Genomic DNA, 17,553 nt, shown 5'->3' on the forward strand with positions numbered 1-17,553 from the left:
GATCTCTCTCTGCTATAGTATGCTCTAACAGCATGTTGTACGCCAAATCAGTCGTGCCAGTGGATGATAAATAATCCTGTAACCAGCAAGTGATTGTGTGAGAGTCATACACTTACCACAGACGCATAAAACTATTCCCAAGCAATTACAAAGATCCTACTAAGCCAATAACATAGATAACCAAACCACACCTCCTCCATCACATATCCCTTTCACCAAAAAAAATGGCATCCACTTTGGGATTCAAATTAATTGCAACATCACTACTATATCGTTTATCAACGGAACACCAATAAGATCTATCAATGGAGTTTGCTATTGGATCTATTATCCCCCAAAGACGCAAGAGAGAGAAGCCAATTCCATACCCTGAGATTCCTTAGAGCTTCAGACGGTGCTATGGACGGGATCGCGCCGAGGTGAGAGGTAGCGGGAGGATGGGAGGAAGAGAGGCAATCCGCCACGGCTCGGCGCAGCGGCTCAGGCGGTTTCTTGGAGGAAGAAGATCTGAGGCGCGAGGCGGAGCCGGCGACCCCGAGCTGGAGCAACCGGGAGCTTCCGGGGCTGTGATTCTGACCGGGGGCGAAAGAGGAAGACATTGAATCGAATCTCGCCGGAGAAGCGCGCCACTCTTAGCTGCGGTGGAGTGAAGACTTTTTTTTTATCGATTTGGGTAAATGTTTGCTGGCTCTACGTCGTGTCTTTCACATCACAGAGATGAGCTGTCAAGCGCTTTCGTTTTTTGATCCCAATGGGTGGAAGAATCTATAATCAAGGGAGGTGTTGTGATTGCAATCTGGTCCCCTTATTTTACCAATGTTTCAGATTCAGTATCACATTTTGATTTGTGATATGTTTGACCAAATTCCTGATGTGAGATAGAAGTGGGCCCCATAAACGGTGGTTTTTTCAACCTAGTCCTCATTTTGTACAGAAGTTTAGATTCAGTATCATATCTTTATTTGTTGACATATTTGACCAAAGTCTTGATGAAATATAGAAGTGGGCCCCATAAATGGTGGCTTTTGCAATATAGTCCTCTTTGTTTTACAAATGTTTTAGATTCAGAATCATATCTTTCTTTGACATATTGACTAAACCGGTTAAGATATAAAAGTGGGCCCATAAACACAATGGGCCCAGTAATCGGTCCCATAGCCCACGTGATTAGCTGACGGTGCAGATCCGTTCTTCGCGCTCTCGGTTTGCTCCTTCCCTACAGGCCCGATAAAATAATATTATTATTTTTGAGCCAAAAACAAAGAAAAAAATAATACAAATCTGAGTTCTGTATGCAAGAGCCCTAGATCTAACCCTAGCCGTCAGATCAGATCAATGAGGAGATCTCTTCTGGACCGTTGGAATCTTAGGAAGCAGCAGCAATGGTGGAGGTAGAAGAGTCGCATTTGTGAGGGGGTATCCTGAAAGATTATTGTCTCTAGTGTTGATGGCCAAGGATTCGGATTTTATTCTCTAGCTGGTATATTTTGTTATCTCTGTGGTGGTGGTGGTGATGTGTGATTTGGTCGCGCGTACGGGTCGGCTCCAGCAACGGTACAAGGATGGCTCGCGTCTCGTAGCTGGGTAACTGTGTTTTTTTTTTCGTCTTCTAAAGATCCACACCCTTTGTTCCTTTTTATTACATATGTTTTGTCTCTCTAAGGACCTCACGCTTTGGTTTTGGGGCTGCGATCATACATTTTTATTTGGTTTGTTGAGGGTTTTTGAAACGTATCCTGGTCTGAATCTTGATTTGAGAAGATTCGTGCATTGATATTTATGTAGTGTTGGACTTTTTTATGTGTGTGTCTTTTATCTGGTTGTCTTTAATTTTTGTTTTATGGAGATTATGGACCTTGTTTTAACAAGTTCCAACGTCATGCGTTTTGTAGGTGTATTCCGTTTAGGTATATAGACTCTGACGAAGAAGATGGTAATGAGAAAGTGGTTCAAGTGTTGATGATCAGCTCATCTAGTGGACCTGGGCTTTTGTTTCCCAAGGTATACAGACAATGCAGTTTCTTTTCTTTCTCTGGAAACGAAGTAACATTTGTGATTCATATATAGGGAGGATGGGAGAATGATGAGACAGTCAAAGAAGCTGCAGTAAGGGAAGCAGTGGAAGAAGCAGGAGTCCGTGGGATTCTAATGGTAAAAAGTAAAAACCCTTTTGGCACTGTGTAGCCCTTTGTTAATTTTAGCACAATGTGTGTGTGTTAAAAGTTTGATTTAACTTGCAGGATTTCTTGGGAGACTATGAGTTCAAGAGCAAAACACACCAAGATGAGTGTAGCCCTGAAGGGTTATGTAAAGCGGCGATGTACGCCTTGTATGTGAAGGAAGAGCTAGAGACGTGGCCGGAACAGAAGACGAGAACAAGGACATGGCTGACTATTGGAGAAGCTGTGGAGAGTTGCAGGCACGCTTGGATGAAGGATGCGTTGGTTGATGGGTTCTGTAAATGGCGTAAGGAGAAGGTTACAACAGATGAAGATTGATGTTAAAGTGTGGATAAAAACTCTGAAGCTGGTTTTCATTCCTTATGATTTTGTTTTTACTCTCTCTCTCTCTCTTTTCATGGAGAAGCTTGCGGCTGCGAAACCTGGTAGTTTTTTCAAAGTTTACAAAAAAAATCAGTTGTTTTCCTTTTAAACAGTTGTCTTCATCATCTTTCAATAATTCTGAAAAGAAAGACAGCTCATGACAATCATGTTTAGTATTATTAATTCATGATTAAGAAGTTTTGATATAACTATTAGCTGCCTTTTGCATGATTCAGATGCTTATAATTATGAATTCATAATGTTACATATTGATTTTTAAAAAAATTCATTACAACTATAGTTGAATGAAAACTCCAATGTCCTGGCTTTTTCTATCTCATCATTATCAGTTCAGTGCTGTAATGCATCTAAGAGTTCTTGAACCAATGATAATAACATGTGCTTCCATATAACATGTGCTACCATATTCCATATACCAGGAAACATATTGGACCATTGTAGCAAATCGTAGCCAACAGAAACACATTAGCTGTGGCACTTATAATTTGAAAAGGTAATAAATAAACAGTTAAACCAATATGGAACAAGAGCAACAAGGAACTTGATAAAACACCCGGTTCAGCAGAACCGGAACCATAATCGATTGTTTTATTAACATGTCTTCATCAGAGGGCCACCGCACAAACACTGGTTGTCACTAAACGACGACGCTTCAAGGTGATCAAAAGGAGAACCGGTTGGAATAGGCCCACAAAGCTTGTTGTTGCTGATATCGAGATGGCCCACGAACTTAGCTGAAGATAGCGAGTCAGGGATCCGACCCGCTAGATTATTGTAAGACAAATCAAGCGCCACGAAATAGGTCGTGGATCCGAAAACGTCGGGTATTGTTCCTTCCAGCGCGTTTCGGCTCAAATTCAAAACACCAAAACCGGAATTGCTGAGAATCGAACCGGGGATAGGACCGGTTAACGAGTTGCAATCGAGATTCAAAAGAGAGAGCACCTTCATGTTACCCACCCATTCCGGTATCGGACCCTCGATATGGTTCCTCGATAGATCCAGATCCGCTAACCGGTCCATACCGGAGATCGACTCCGGAAGCGGACCGGTTAGTTCGTTACGGCCCAGTAACGCCCTGCTCAGCATCTTCAACGATCCGAAATCCGCCGGGATCTCGCCGGAGATTCCGTTTTCCGTCAGCTCGAGATGCTTCAGCTCCGCGAGCGACGTCAGCGACGCCGGAATCTCGCCGGACATCCGATTCTCGGCGAGGTTCAGAACGCCGAGCTTGGTGAGTTTGCCGATATCGGCTGGAATCTCTCCGGTGATCCTGTTTCCGGCGAGGTCGAGGATGCGGAGAGAGGCTAAGGAGGTTATGCAAGGAGGAATCTCGCCGGAGATTCCTTTCCAGTCGGCGAGGACGAAGGAATTGAGCGAGGTTAAGCCGCAAACCGCCGGGTCAATCGAACCGGTCATATAACCGGACCGGCCTGCTTTTTGAAAAATGGCGTCTTCGGATTCGCCACGGAGAGAAATATCAGTGACCCGACCCGAGTCCGGATCGCAGCTAATGCCGTACCATCCTTTGCAACAGTCTGTGTTTTCGGACCAAGTGTTGAAGATGCCGAGGTTTGGTTCGCTCAGTGACGACTTGAACGCATTGAGAGCCGTCTGATCGGAAGGGGAGCATGATCGGACGATGGAGATGACTGAGATGAAAGTCACGGCGAGTAGTGACCAGAGCGGCGATGTCAGCATTTTTGTCATTTTTGAAATAAATATATGATAGTGAAGAGACTTGTGTTATGTGAATAATGGATTATATAGAAATGATGAAGGAAGAAAAGAGAGACATTGCATGTGCATGGTATCATGGGCATGTGCTTGTTACTACTACTGTTCTATCCATATTAACTTTACAAATGTATTTCTACTTTTTTCTATGCATAAGAGGGAGGATCATGTGTATATGTCAGTTTTTACTTTAAATATTTGATATATTCAGATGGATCGAGTATTCAACAATGATCCCGTAAAAATAGGTTTATGTTAATTTGTAACTCAATGGTTTTTACAATTTTCTTGTAGATTTCGTTGATAAAGCGAAAATAACTTCTATATATATTTGTGATATATTCACATACTAACTGGAGTAGACAATGCCTGAATGCCATAACATCCAATCATCCATGCATGGATTATATAGAGAATTAACTTTCTATTTCTCAAGGTCTTTTCCCATGTTACAGAGCAATCATGAATCATCTCTATATTACAGGAACTCCAAAATTTCACATCAACAAAGCATTATATGACTAATTATGTTTGATAATGTGCTAATTATTAGAGACAACATTTTAATAAAAGAAATGTATGAGGTTGGGCCTCCATAAATACTTTTACATGTGACTCATGTGGTCCCTCAGAAGCATTTAAGCATCTCCTCCTGTGTACAGAGACTATGATCTTCATTTAAGTTTTATAATAAATCTTAGGTGAGATTCATCATCAAAATCTGCTGCATTTGATCTACAGTTAGCTTTTATAGTGTTACTTTTTTTTTTGTAACTGGAATTTTATAGTGTTACTTTACGTGTAACTTTTTCTAATAACTGTTTTTCACATATAACCTTGATGAGAAAATAATATTTTTGATCAAAACCAGAGCTTCCCCAGCATTTATGACCTAGATCTCGTAGTTCGCACCGTCTTGGTTATGACATGATTCAACCCCCATCACATGCCAACTGCTGCCAAGGGTGCAAGATCCATTTTCATGGAGTTGTCTTTATTACTATTGTCTAAATTTTGAAGCTGTTGAATGAATTTGAAACCTGCAACTGTTTTCAATATCTCAATAGCTGTTTAGCTTGTGACTGACAAGATTCATTTAAATTCTCAGACCTTGAAGAATGAACTGCAACTGTTTTCAGTTACTACATCTCAGTAGCTGTTTAACTTGTGACTGACAAGATCCATTTAAATTCTCAGACCTTGAAAAAATGAAAAGCAATATATTTTGTCTTTCGTATAAAGACGAATTTGCAACGGTTATATCCGTCTCTAATCTATCATTAACATTTTCGTTTACGTTCATGTTGATACATTACACAAGACAACAAAAAGCAAACATGGTAGATGATGCATTGAGTAATAAATATCCTTCCAACAAGTGATATCTCTTTTTATCATAATAAACTCAGACCTATACATTGATGTTTCAACTCTTCATTTTTTTTGTTTGCGATGAATAAAAAACAGAGTTAAAATGATTTTTTCTTGTTATATATAAAGAAAGAAAAAAAGAGAAGGAACTTGAAGTGTTTCTGCAATGTGTTTTATATATAGTGGATATGTTGAATATTATTAGAATATATTATATTATAGATTGTGGTGAGAGTGTGAGTCAAGGGGTAGAAGAAGGTCCAGCCAAGTCACCACCGCCTGAGATGGAGACGAGAGGTCGGCGCAAGATACTTCTACTAACGAGATGTGAATCAAGAAACACAACAATGACCGTTATATCATCATGAAAATGTCTCCTCACTCCTCTATCAATCTTCTTAAGATCTGAATATCTCATCTCTCTCTTCTTTGCTGCTTCTCTTAGAGCTGTTTTTATGAGCTTCCTCGCAATCCCCTGCACACGCAATACATACGTCTCAATCTACATGCAGAGGAAAAGAAAGAAAGAAAGAAAGAAAGAGAGAAAGAGTCTTACATTACGAGGGCCAGTGTTCACAATGTCAACAGCTTCCTGATTGCTCATGTGCTCCCATAACCCGTCCGATGCAAATATGAGAAACTTATCCTCTGAGTGGATTTTGTGTACTGTAATCGCAGGCTCTGCTCTTAGGATTGGCGTATGAAAAGTCTCAGGCACCCTGAACTTTGCTAATAGCGGCTCCCTGTTGAACTCTGCTTTCTTTAAGTAGGCATCACCAATGGACCGTGACACCTTCAAGATATACATAACAAGACTTTAGCAATAAATCTTCAATGCATCATTCACATGCACATTACTATGTAACAAGAGTCTAGAATTTCAATTTTTTTTTTCTTTTACCTGTATAATACCTTTGACACGCCATACTTTGTGCTTCAAGACCACAATCTGAGGATCATCAGGATGCAACAACCGCAACTCCTCTCTCACAGATTCATAACTTGCGTTGTGCTCAGAGGATAACTGAACAGCCGTGACGATTTTATACGCTTTCTCCAGTCTTCCTAGCACAACCCGAGAGTCACCCGCGTTGGCGATGTACAAAGATCCACTACATATGATCCCTACCAGACAACATGCTCCAACAGAAGCAATCTGCGGCTTTGTCTGCCACTGCCGCCGCACAAGAGAAAGAAACTCCTCCTCCGTAGCTAAAAACGCTTTCGTTATAACGGATGGAGACATTCCATGATTCTCAGACGTAAACTCTGCATCAAGAGAAAATGTCAACACTTTCTAGAAGGCGTCTAGGTGTCCGCCTAGTCGGCAAATCGGATTTGAACGATTTAAAAAAATATCGGTCTAGACACCCACCTAAACATTAATACTTCCTAACTACCGCCTAAACATTAATACTTCTTAACCACCGCCTAGCGATTTTTCGAACATTGGTCAATAAAAAAATCTAATTTCAACACACAAAAGCATACTTACTTCTGATATTATCAAAGAGGTGTTTATTGACAAACCGAGCAGCTTCAGGACCTCCATGACCATCATAAACACCGACAAAAGTAGCTTGAGGACCCGAATCAAACATACTAACGGGACCAGACTCGAGCTTGCTATGATCTTCGAGAAGATTGTTAGCTTGAATCACAGACATCGAAAACTCTCCAGCAACATGGTTGCCAGAATCTTTATACCAAAGAAGCCCATCACACCTCCCATTAACATCTCCTCCTCTAGCTGAATGATCTCCCTTCACAGAAGGTCGTCTCCAACATGGTGCTACGATCCGCAATATAGTCTCTGATACCATAACTCACATATATATATATATATATTTATATATATAAACCCCTCTCTCAATGCTTCTTCACTTACTTCTAAAGATTTTTAGAAACCCAATAGATCAAAACTTGCTATTCTTCCTCCCTTCCCTAAACCAAAATAAATAAATAAATTCAACTATCTCTTACATAAACTCAATAGCAACGGATCGTTGTCGGGAATCAGACAGAACTGGATCAAACAATACCTTTTTTGTTTAAATCGTGAAGAACGGGATCAAGATCGAGATCGGGAAGCAGATTTGTTTTTTCTGGTGAGGAGTTACGATGCGAGGGGGGAAAAGATCGTAACTCCGATTGGATTTACAGGAGAAAGAGGGGAAAGAGAGATGACAAATCTAGTTGCGACTCTGTCTGAATTCCATATTTGGGGATTTGATTTCTCTGTATTTTCTCTGTCTTTTTGATTTTTTTTTTTTTGAATTTTTTTATTTTCCGTTTTCAATTACTTTTTTCATTTGTTTTTTTCGAGTTTAGCTGTTTAGGCCATTGACCTCACAAACAACCCGGAGTTTTAGGCAGTTTTTTCTCCTAAATTTAGCAAATGTTTCCTCTATTTCTCAAGAATAATTAATTATTTAATATACTAATTTAGAAATTTATTTTCATTTTGAACACAGGTTTAGGATATAAAATAAGCAGTTTTTAGTGGTTAAATGGTTGAAAGGCTAATAACTAAAAACTTTCACTATCCAAAATTAATCATGGTTAAATAGTAAAAAACATCTGGATTATCCTACAATGCACTTTGCACAACACAATCCTCCTTTGTTGTTAAGACTTTGGAGGGGGCATAGTCAAGAAAAAATAAGACCACTGAAGTTGTTGAACACCTACACGACCCAGGCCTGGTTCAAAGAATAGATGGGCCATGTGCCAAATCGATTTTCCCCCTAATTATGCTTGCTTTTAGAAGTTGCACTTGTGCACTTACACTGTCATACCCTTAAAGCCCGGCCTGCCTAAACCATGTCACCTTTCTCATTTTCACCCTGACAACACAATGCAAACCATATATCTTCAAATTATAATTTTTATATAAAATAAGGATCTGCTGTCTGCAATTTGGCATGTTGCCATGTTGGACGTAGGATCCTAGACCTTCACATGTCAGTTTTCCCCTGCCGGTATTAACCTGCATAATCTCATATATTTACACTTTCTAAAATAAAATTCTTAACTTTTTTATTGTCGACAAAATTCTTAACTTAAAAATCTTCTTTTTCGCTAAATATACATAAAAATTTCTTAACTTAAAAAAATATGACAGGATTATGCATAACCTACATAAGTTACCGGTCCTAGTCAGCACCTCTAAATGCGTGAGCATGATTTATTTCTCTCTGGTGAGAATCGAGAACTAAGAATATTGCTTTGGTTCATTCATAACTAATCAGCAACAGTATATCCCCTATATATTAATCCTGGAACATTACAACATGTTTTGTAGCCACGTGTCATCACTAGGATGATTCTCAGAAATCCTTAGAAAAATATGTTGGTCCATATAAATATATATTATACTTTTTATTAAACTAATTATCATATTAATTAGTAGTCTTAAATTCTTTCCTTAAATAAAAGCTACGTAAGTTTATTTTCTTAAATAAAAGCTACGAAATTACCTAATATGATTAACGTATATATGATAATTAATGATTACAAATCAAAAATATTTGATAAAAAAATTTGTATCCTCTACATTTTATTTTAATTAATATTATAAAAAAAACCACTTAAACATATTTAAAAAAATAAAATTTTCATATATGTTATATTTTGAATTTTTTAAAACGTCTATAAATTACCAAAAATTGTAAGATGTTATTAAGATGATATTTTTTAGAACGGAACCTGATCCGAAACGAAATATTTCGGATATCGAATATATCGAAACCAGATTTATATACTTAAATATATCAATTATTTTTAGAATTTAATATCTAAAAGAATATACAAAATATATAAAATGTTATTAAGTTGTCCAAAATACTTGAAAATATTTACAAATAGTTAAAAATACATGATTAAAATAGTTAAATGATATTCAAAATACCAATACTTCAAATATCTATTGATTTCTTATCCGAATATTGAAGCTAACCAAATTTTAAGTTAAGTTTAAGTATTTTAGCTTGCATTATACACATTTATATGTTATAAATAATTTTTTTTTATATTTTGAGAAATTTAAAGTATATACGAATTTTATTTTTTAAAAATAAAATGAGTTATCTGAGTCCAAACCCAAACCGAACCCGCAGATCCGAACCGGATCAAACTCACAAAAAATCGAAACAATAACTGAACCGAACCAAACTAAACTGAACCAAATGGTATCCGAATGTCCACCCCAAATCAAATGTAAAAAAAATCTTGATAACAAGATGCATTCTAATTGTAATATTTCAATACAACATATTTTAAAAAATTCACTCCGCGCATGGCGCGGATTATCATCTAGTATATGATATTTTCATATCCACAATATATCTTCTATCTTATTAAAACAGAAGCATTACAACTTCTTCCAGGTGGATTTTAAAGTTGGACCTTATGTAATTAATGCTATATTAATCTATTTATTATTAAACACGCTTTTTTATAAATAATTAATATCAAACATTACCATAGTTTTTCACTTCTTAGGGCATCTCCAACCCAACTCCATTTTTTACTCCAAAATGGAGTAAAAGTGAATATGGAGTAACATATGCTCCAACCCAACTCCATATCTCACTCCATTTTGAAGTTTACTCCATAAATAGAATAATCTATTTTGTGTTTGTTCATGACTCCATTATGGAGTGAAAAATGGAGTAGGGTTGGAACAATTTTACTCCATATTCACTTTTACTCCATTTTGGAGGAAAAAATAGAGTTTTATATTGGAGATGCTCTTACCTTATTATTATATCCACTACGCATGTTTCCTTATATTGCATATATTTTACTATAAGTTAGATACATCCACTAGCATATTATCCTATAAGATAGATTATTAATAATACATCTACTAACATATAATACTATACGACAGATTACTACAATATATTATTTGTATTCATTAACTTGCATCTATCAATATTAGCAATACTACGAAGACGACTAACTCTATACTTTTAACCTATAAACCATGATGTACTAATTTATAACAAAAATGATATTACTGTTATAAATTAGTTTTTATAAAAAATATTTATAGCAGCAATTTGTTATATAAGATAAATTTAATCAAGACCCAAATCTTTTTTTTTCCTGTTCAGAAAAAAAGAAACCTACGAATATATACCATTAAATTAGCCAAAAATCTTCCGAATAAATAGTAACTCTCACCAACCCAAAAAAATGAATTAAAAATATAACAAAAGATATTATGTTTGAAATTTAGCTCACTGGATCGGTACAAATATGTTCATTTCAGGTATGAGTTTTTCGAGTTCTCAACATTAAGATCTAAGTAGGTATTTTTTTTTGTCCGGGTCGATTTTTTCTGGTTCCGGATCATTCTAACTTTTTATATTATAAATCTTAAATAATATACAACATATATATAAAATATGTGAATCAAAAGATAAACCCGCGCGTCTAGTCTCTGTTTAAAAATAAATGAAATGTCAATTTAAACAACTTGGTCCATATCCCCTAATAAATACTTTTATAAGAGTACAAGTCAAAGAAAATCAGAAATGAAAAGAAAAATCAGAAACTGGCCGGTGTCTGGATGGTGTCATAAGGCATTCTAGAATGATTGAAATGCAATATTAAAATCATCCTCTAATTAAAGTGGACAGGGTAATCACGTAATTTACAACCAGACGAAGGAAGGTGGTGGGGGTCTGGTGGTGGTGGAGAGAGATGATAAGAGTTGGAAACGCGTCTCTATGAGGCCCATATTCCATTCATTTCCTCTCTCTCTCTCTCTCTCTCTCTCATCTCTCTACGTTTCTCTCTCTCTCTATATTCTCAACTCGAATCGTAAAGCTAGCCGGAGAAGGTGAAAATTCAATACAACATGGCGCAGAGAACGGAGAAGGAAGAGACGGAGTTCAAGGTCCTCGAAACCTTGACCCCGACGCTCTGCTCAAACAACTGCGGCGTCACAGCGAATCCAGCGACCAACAACATGTGTCAGAAATGTTTCAACGCCTCCGTCGCAGGCGTAGACTCCACCTCGACGTTGAAAAGATCGGCCAGATCCGTCAACCTCCGATCCACGCCAGCAAAAGCCGTGATCCGTCGTCCCAGGGAGACCGACCCGGTTAAGAGGGATCAACAGCAACAGACGATGATAAACCGGTGTTCCGGCTGTCGGAAGAAGGTCGGTTTGACCGGGTTCAGGTGCCGGTGCGGGGACCTTTTCTGCGCCGAGCACCGTTACTCGGATCGACACGATTGCAGCTACGACTACAAAACCGCCGGCCGTGAGGCGATCGCTAGAGAGAATCCTGTTGTCAAGGCGGCGAAGATGGTTAAAGTTTAATTCGTGAAAAAAACTCTCGGTGGTTCAGTTCAAGGTTCTGGTCTGTAAGGATCGGACAATCGTTAAACAGAGAGATCCTCGGAGACATTATTGAGTTGATGATGTCTGTTTGTAATGAAAAAAGATCATAGAGATTCCTCTGCTCGATTTCAGTCTGAAGATAAAATTTATTTTTCTTTTTACTTTTCCTTTTTTTTCTAGTGGATTTATTGTTTGGCTTTACGAATTCAAGACAAAGTTGTCGAGTGGCATGTGTATGTAGATTCGGTAGAAATGAAGGGTGTTTCTGGTAATTCAGGTAACGTGTCTCTGGTTTCGTGTGGTACTTTTATCATAATGTTATACTAGTCCATTGTGCGTCACAACTCACTAAAGCCAATTTATGTTAGACAAGTTTGCTTGGCGTATACAAAATCGGGCAATGAATACTTTTGTATATGCTACATAACTCGATCAATAATTTTATTTCGTTTACTAACTTAATATCTTCGTGTGACGCAATATCATGTGAATCACACAAGAAATATCTCGTTAAAAGTAAAAGAGAGTTTTATATCTTTATATCATGCAACTATCGTTATAGTACAATAAAATGCAGGCCTGCGGTTTTTGTCCGAACCGGTGTTTTCGGTTTTCGGTTCGGGTCGGTTTTTAATTTGGTTCAATTCGGTATGGGTTTGAAAATTAATTCGGTTAGTGGTTCTATTCGGTTTTCAATTTTTTTAAAAAGATTAAAAATTATAAAAACCGAAAATAACTAAAAATAACCGAAAACCGAACCGAAAATAACCGGAAAACCGAACCGAAAATAACCGAATTAGCCAAAAATAACCGAATTAAACCGAATAAACCAAATTTAACCATAAATACCCGAATATTTTGGAAAAATCATACCAAAAATAACCAAAAATTTAAAAATTCGGTTATTTTCGGAATTAAAATTGAAAACCAAAAAAAACTCGATAACCGAACCGAACAGAAATTTTATCCGGTTTATTTCGGAATTGTTTTTTAAAACTTCGGTTAACCGAAAACCGACGGTTCGGTTCAGTTCGGTTTTAGAAAACCTAAGTCGCAGGCCTAATAAAATGAAAGTGACCAATTGTATGGGGGTTACACACGCATAAGAGAAAAGTCTTATAACTGGGCTTCGTAGCCTGGTGGTAATGGAACCTCGGCTGAGGTGTCCGCCACCCAGCTTCGAAACCCGGCCACAGCGATTTAACATCCTTACTGCTGGGGCGCTGGACCCCTTCGGGGGATATTTGGGAAAGTGGCTGCCCAGACACCAGAGATATCAAAAAAAAAAAAAAAAAGAGAAAAGTCTTATTTCTTGGGCCTCGTCGTTTGTTCTAAGAAATAATGCAATTAACGTAAAGTTGGTGGAAAGTCAATTTAAATGTCAAACATCAACTTGAAAAGAAAGGAGAGTAGTCAACTGGTGGGAATGTTGTACAACTTGTCTTCGAACTTCTTCAAGTCCAAAACGTAATCGCATGCATATATGATATATCTCTCGTACGACTTTTTCAAAAAGTTTGGTAAAACGAAATGTAACTGGTTCATTACATAGGACATCCTCTCATAGGGGTGGTCTGAGCATAGCTAAATGGAACATAGGTCTATAGCCCCCAAAATTTACATAGAAATAAGTTACTAAGTTTGCAAAAAAAAACTTATAGAACCTTTTACAATTATTTAAAGCTCCCAAAATTCCAGGGACTGCCTCTGATCCAACAAGTACCTTTTGTAGAACATTGCGTCATTATTTATTACTATTTTATTTCAGCCACAAAACAAAAAGCAGTAACTGCAACTATCATTCGCAAATTTTACCACAAAAAGAAGTAGAGAGTCGTACTAATTCAAAGAAGGAAAGAAACTAGTATATAAATGCTATACTGTACCAAAGCACACTACTACTCACATTGATTGGGCCCAGTAAACTTAGACCCAGCCCATCATGATCATAAACCTCTTGTGTGTTTTGTTTATAAAAGATTTTACAAGGGGCTTGTAAATTTTCTTTATTTTTGTTCCGGTGTACAAGTCTCTTTTCTAAATCGTTCCGTCTGTCTTGGAAGCTAAATCCCTTTCTGCTACAATCAGATAACAAATCGAGCGAGAGAGTGGTCTTTAGATTTTCCACGACAGAGAATCCAAAACCCTAAACCATCCATCCCCACACAGACACGGAAAAAGGTTGTAAAATCTCTCTCCGATTCTCGAATCGAATCGAATCTCACGCGTACGTTAGGGTTTTATACTGATTTGGTTCTTTCTCTGTTCTGTCATTGCGGCCGAAAAGTTAGGGTTTACAATCTCGATTGATGGGAAGCAGCAGCGACGATGATGATCGGATCTTCAATGGTGATTTCAGCGAGGAAGGAGTTGTCAAGCTGAAAGAGAGAGTGAAGGTTAAGCTGAAAGAGTACATGGGAGACTACACTGATGACATTCTCGTGGTACCGATTTATTTTTAAGTGTACTAACAAGTCTCTTAGAATTTGTAATGAGACTGAAATGTATATTTTTGCTTTGTTCATTAGGAGTATGTGATAGTCTTGCTTAAGAATGGGAGGAGGAGAGAGGAAGCTAAGAATGAATTGAAGATCTTTCTTTCAGATGATAGCGATTCTTTCGTGTCTTGGTATGTAAATGTGAAAACGAAGTTTTATTATCTCTCTGTAGAAGTTTGAACTCACTAGGAGGGTCCTTTTACAGGTTGTGGGATCATCTGGGTGAAAGTGTGGATGAGTATTTTACAGTTTCTCATGTTGAGCAAAAGAAGATGAGAAGCAGTCTGCATGAGGAGGATAAAGCACTTGTGCAAATGGAGTCCGAATCTGGAAAAGAACGAGCACCAGCTCGGCGCAGTAGACAGTGGAGAACCCAGACGAGTGACGTTCCTCCTCTTTTGAGTTCTGAGGTTCACAAAGTTCATAACTACGAGAAGGGAGAACACAGAGGAAGAGATGGTAAAAGGTCTCGGTCTCCTCAGAGTCGCTCCCATAGGAAAAGGAGTAAAACTGACAGCTCGCGGGATGAACAGGTCTGTACTTTGTAACTTTTTTTGCTTAGTAGGAATCACCACGTAATACCTGGAGTAGATAATTTAAAAAACATGCTGAGTTAGTTCACTGGCTGGGATGTGACATGTCATATCGTAGTATTGTGAAGATGTTCTCAGAGTCAAATTTGGGCCACAGAGGGTACTTTTGCGTTTTGCTTTGATAAGAGTAACATGTGTGAGACGTCTTCAGTTACCCTAGACTTTGTTTGATTGGGTTACCTTTTGTCAGTAGTCTTCTAATGCATGTCCTGATGTAAATCTGATGTGCGGATAGTGGTTATGTTTCTCTGATGATCTTTTTATTTGACTTTCTATGATAGAGGGAGGCTAAACCTGTTGTTTCCAGCCGGCTGCTTCAGTTTGCTATGCGAGATGCTCTGGGTACATCAAAGCCGACTGAACCCTCATTAAAACGTCTCCGCTCAGTGGTGTCCGCATCGACTCAAGACTCATCTGAACCGGAACCAGCTCGGAAAACCAGGGTTATTGCGAAGGCTGTGAATCCCATGGCCACTGTTATGAAAGCTGTAGCCGAAGCAGCTGAAGATGCCAAGAATCCAATATCTGGGAGAAGCGTCTTTGACCGAATTAGTCAACCAACGGGGGTTTCTGAGACTTCGGACCAACATATGATACCTGGTGAAGTTCCCCCTAAGAATGAAGAACGTAGCGAAGATCAGGAACCTGTACAGCATCAATACTCGCAGCGTCTTGACAACAATGGAGTGTACGTTGAGAACATGACGACTTTTGACACTGGCTTGCAGCCAAATTTTGGTTCTGATCGAAGCAGACTCGGTTCAAGTGTTAATGGGTCTCACTCGAGTTCTTTGATGAGGAACAGAGTTAACAATACAAAAAGTCTGCAGCATCGTTTAGTCGATGACCCCAATAGAGTTCAGGGGACGAATTATCAAAACCACCTTAACGAACAGAAGACTGCAGGTTTCTCTGGCAATGCAGGTACAGGGAAAACAGGAAAGTTAGAAGAGCGGATGAAAGTACCAGATGTGGGCTTGCGAAGATATATGGACGGAGGCAGATTAGTTTCTAGTGAAGCCATCACAGAATCATCAACGGATAAAATCTTAGGGAGTGGAAATGTAAGTTCTATGTTTTAGATTGCATATTCGTCTTAGCTATTTCATTATTAAATGTCCTGGAGTTTTCTTGTTAATGTTCTTCCCCAACTGACTATATGGTACCACTGGACTCCTCATACAAGTTGGCTTCTTGTTCTTTGACAGACAAAACCAGCTGCTATTGCTAAAGAAGACTCGATGACTAAGAAATCTGTTCCTGGTGAGTTTTGTAAAGATTCATGGTATTGGCATTACATTTGTCTGCGACTTTGGTTCAGTTCTTCTGCACGAGTTGGTCTAAAAAGATGATATACTGGTATTTGCAGGGACATTATCGACAACCCGCCCGTTGGAAGATGCTAGGTCTCGAACAATCTTTGTCGCCAATGTAATGATCGTTACTGTTTATTTACTCCTGAACTGAAACTAAACAAAAGACTTTTCATTTGGCGTATTGATATGAATGTGGTTGGTCGTAAAACAGGTTCATTTTGGTGCCACCAAGGATAGCCTTTCAAGGCATTTTAACAAGTTTGGTGAAGTGCTTAAAGCTGTCATTGTTACAGATCCAGCGACAGGGCAACCGAGTGGGTAAGTTGTCTGCTTTCACGACCCTATAGTAAATTTTCTTCGATATATGCTTATGCAAAGTTCAGTTACCAGAGACAGCTTAGCGACCAAAGTTGTTCGCCTTTTGCAGATCAGCATATATCGAGTTCACGCGCAAAGAAGCTGCAGATAATGCATTATCTCTGGACGGTACCTCTTTCATGTCTCGGATTCTCAAGGTAAAAAAAAACATTGAAAAACTCTGTTTAACCAAAGCCAGGTTTTGGGTAGTCTTAGTTGGATTGACTTGTTTGTATTTCTGATGGATGTAGATTGTGAAAGGAAGCAATGAGCAACAACAAGAAGCTGCGTCGAGCATGTCATGGTCTCGAGCAGGAAGGTACGCAAGAGCATCCTCGCCTTACCGAAGAGGCATCCCTGGTGGTGCATTTAGGGGTCGTTCTGTTGTTAGAGCTGGAGCCAGGAGTATGCAATGGAAACGCGATTCAGCAGAGACTGGCACCAACAACGTTGCAGCTCCAAGTGCTCGTAGTATGACTTACGTCCGAACAGAATCTCAATCAAACGGAAATGCAACAGCCTGATGGGATAAAAAAGAAGCAGTAAGAGCTTAGGAACAACAAAAAAAAAGATGAGTTTTATCATCTGCATTATCGGATTTTTTCATTTTGTTTTCTTCTCTATAATCATACTCCTATTGATGACGTTTAATGTTTTTTTTTTGTATGGATAATGAAAAAAACAATAAAAATGTATTTCTAGTATCTCTGTTCCATTTTCATGGGCAAGTGTAGAAATGATAGCTTGTGTATCTCAAGT

At 38.3% G+C, this 17,553-nt stretch overlaps 6 protein-coding genes across 7 annotated transcripts in view; 3 read left to right on the forward strand and 3 right to left on the reverse strand.

Annotated features, from left to right (window-relative positions):
* The window catches only part of LOC130494734 (uncharacterized), a gene marked incomplete in the record, with an annotated part of 6,800 nt that extends 6,050 nt beyond the window's left edge, over positions 1-750 (reverse strand). The window contains 2 exon segments of the mRNA XM_056989300.1: positions 1-76; positions 369-750. Of these exon segments, the coding sequence (XP_056845280.1) occupies positions 1-76; positions 369-599 (307 nt within the window).
* A 507-nt stretch (positions 751-1,257) lies between these two features.
* On the forward strand, positions 1,258-2,752 carry LOC130497007 (nudix hydrolase 16, mitochondrial-like). Its single transcript, XM_056989793.1, has 4 exons — positions 1,258-1,584; positions 1,893-2,001; positions 2,068-2,151; positions 2,241-2,752. The coding sequence occupies exons 1-4, from the start codon at positions 1,514-1,516 to the stop codon at positions 2,496-2,498; spliced, it is 522 nt and encodes a 173-aa protein (XP_056845773.1). The 5' UTR covers positions 1,258-1,513; the 3' UTR covers positions 2,499-2,752.
* Positions 2,753-2,930: 178 nt separating this feature from the next.
* LOC130497006 (DNA damage-repair/toleration protein DRT100-like) lies at positions 2,931-4,308 on the reverse strand. Its single transcript, XM_056989792.1, has one exon. It carries the CDS (start codon positions 4,272-4,274, stop codon positions 3,156-3,158), a length of 1,119 nt encoding a protein of 372 aa, XP_056845772.1. The 5' UTR covers positions 4,275-4,308; the 3' UTR covers positions 2,931-3,155.
* Positions 4,309-5,628: 1,320 nt separating this feature from the next.
* Positions 5,629-7,987, reverse strand: LOC108805869 (probable protein phosphatase 2C 38). Its single transcript, XM_018577843.2, has 5 exons — positions 7,715-7,987; positions 7,168-7,616; positions 6,574-6,941; positions 6,229-6,465; positions 5,629-6,147 (listed from the first exon to the last, which is right to left on the reverse strand). Exons 2-5 carry the CDS (start codon positions 7,493-7,495, stop codon positions 5,914-5,916), a joined length of 1,167 nt encoding a protein of 388 aa, XP_018433345.1. The 5' UTR covers positions 7,496-7,616; positions 7,715-7,987; the 3' UTR covers positions 5,629-5,913.
* A 3,433-nt stretch (positions 7,988-11,420) lies between these two features.
* On the forward strand, positions 11,421-12,374 carry LOC108806013 (zinc finger A20 and AN1 domain-containing stress-associated protein 5). Its single transcript, XM_018578024.2, has one exon. It carries the CDS (start codon positions 11,542-11,544, stop codon positions 12,007-12,009), a length of 468 nt encoding a protein of 155 aa, XP_018433526.1. The 5' UTR covers positions 11,421-11,541; the 3' UTR covers positions 12,010-12,374.
* A 1,659-nt stretch (positions 12,375-14,033) lies between these two features.
* LOC108812599 (protein gar2) lies at positions 14,034-17,498 on the forward strand. 2 transcript variants are annotated; one of them, XM_018584895.2, is made up of 10 exons: positions 14,034-14,211; positions 14,318-14,474; positions 14,559-14,659; positions 14,734-15,061; positions 15,403-16,185; positions 16,330-16,384; positions 16,491-16,552; positions 16,649-16,755; positions 16,865-16,952; positions 17,046-17,498. In XM_018584895.2, the coding sequence occupies exons 2-10, from the start codon at positions 14,340-14,342 to the stop codon at positions 17,316-17,318; spliced, it is 1,932 nt and encodes a 643-aa protein (XP_018440397.1). In that variant the 5' UTR covers positions 14,034-14,211; positions 14,318-14,339; the 3' UTR covers positions 17,319-17,498. The 2 variants fall into 2 exon arrangements, with proteins under 2 accessions (XP_018440397.1, XP_018440398.1); XM_018584896.2 differs by having other exon boundaries at positions 14,322-14,474.
* The last annotated feature ends 55 nt before the right edge of the window (positions 17,499-17,553 follow it).

This window comes from Raphanus sativus, chromosome 6, assembly GCF_000801105.2.
Source record: "Raphanus sativus cultivar WK10039 chromosome 6, ASM80110v3, whole genome shotgun sequence".
NCBI lineage: Eukaryota > Viridiplantae > Streptophyta > Magnoliopsida > Brassicales > Brassicaceae > Raphanus > Raphanus sativus.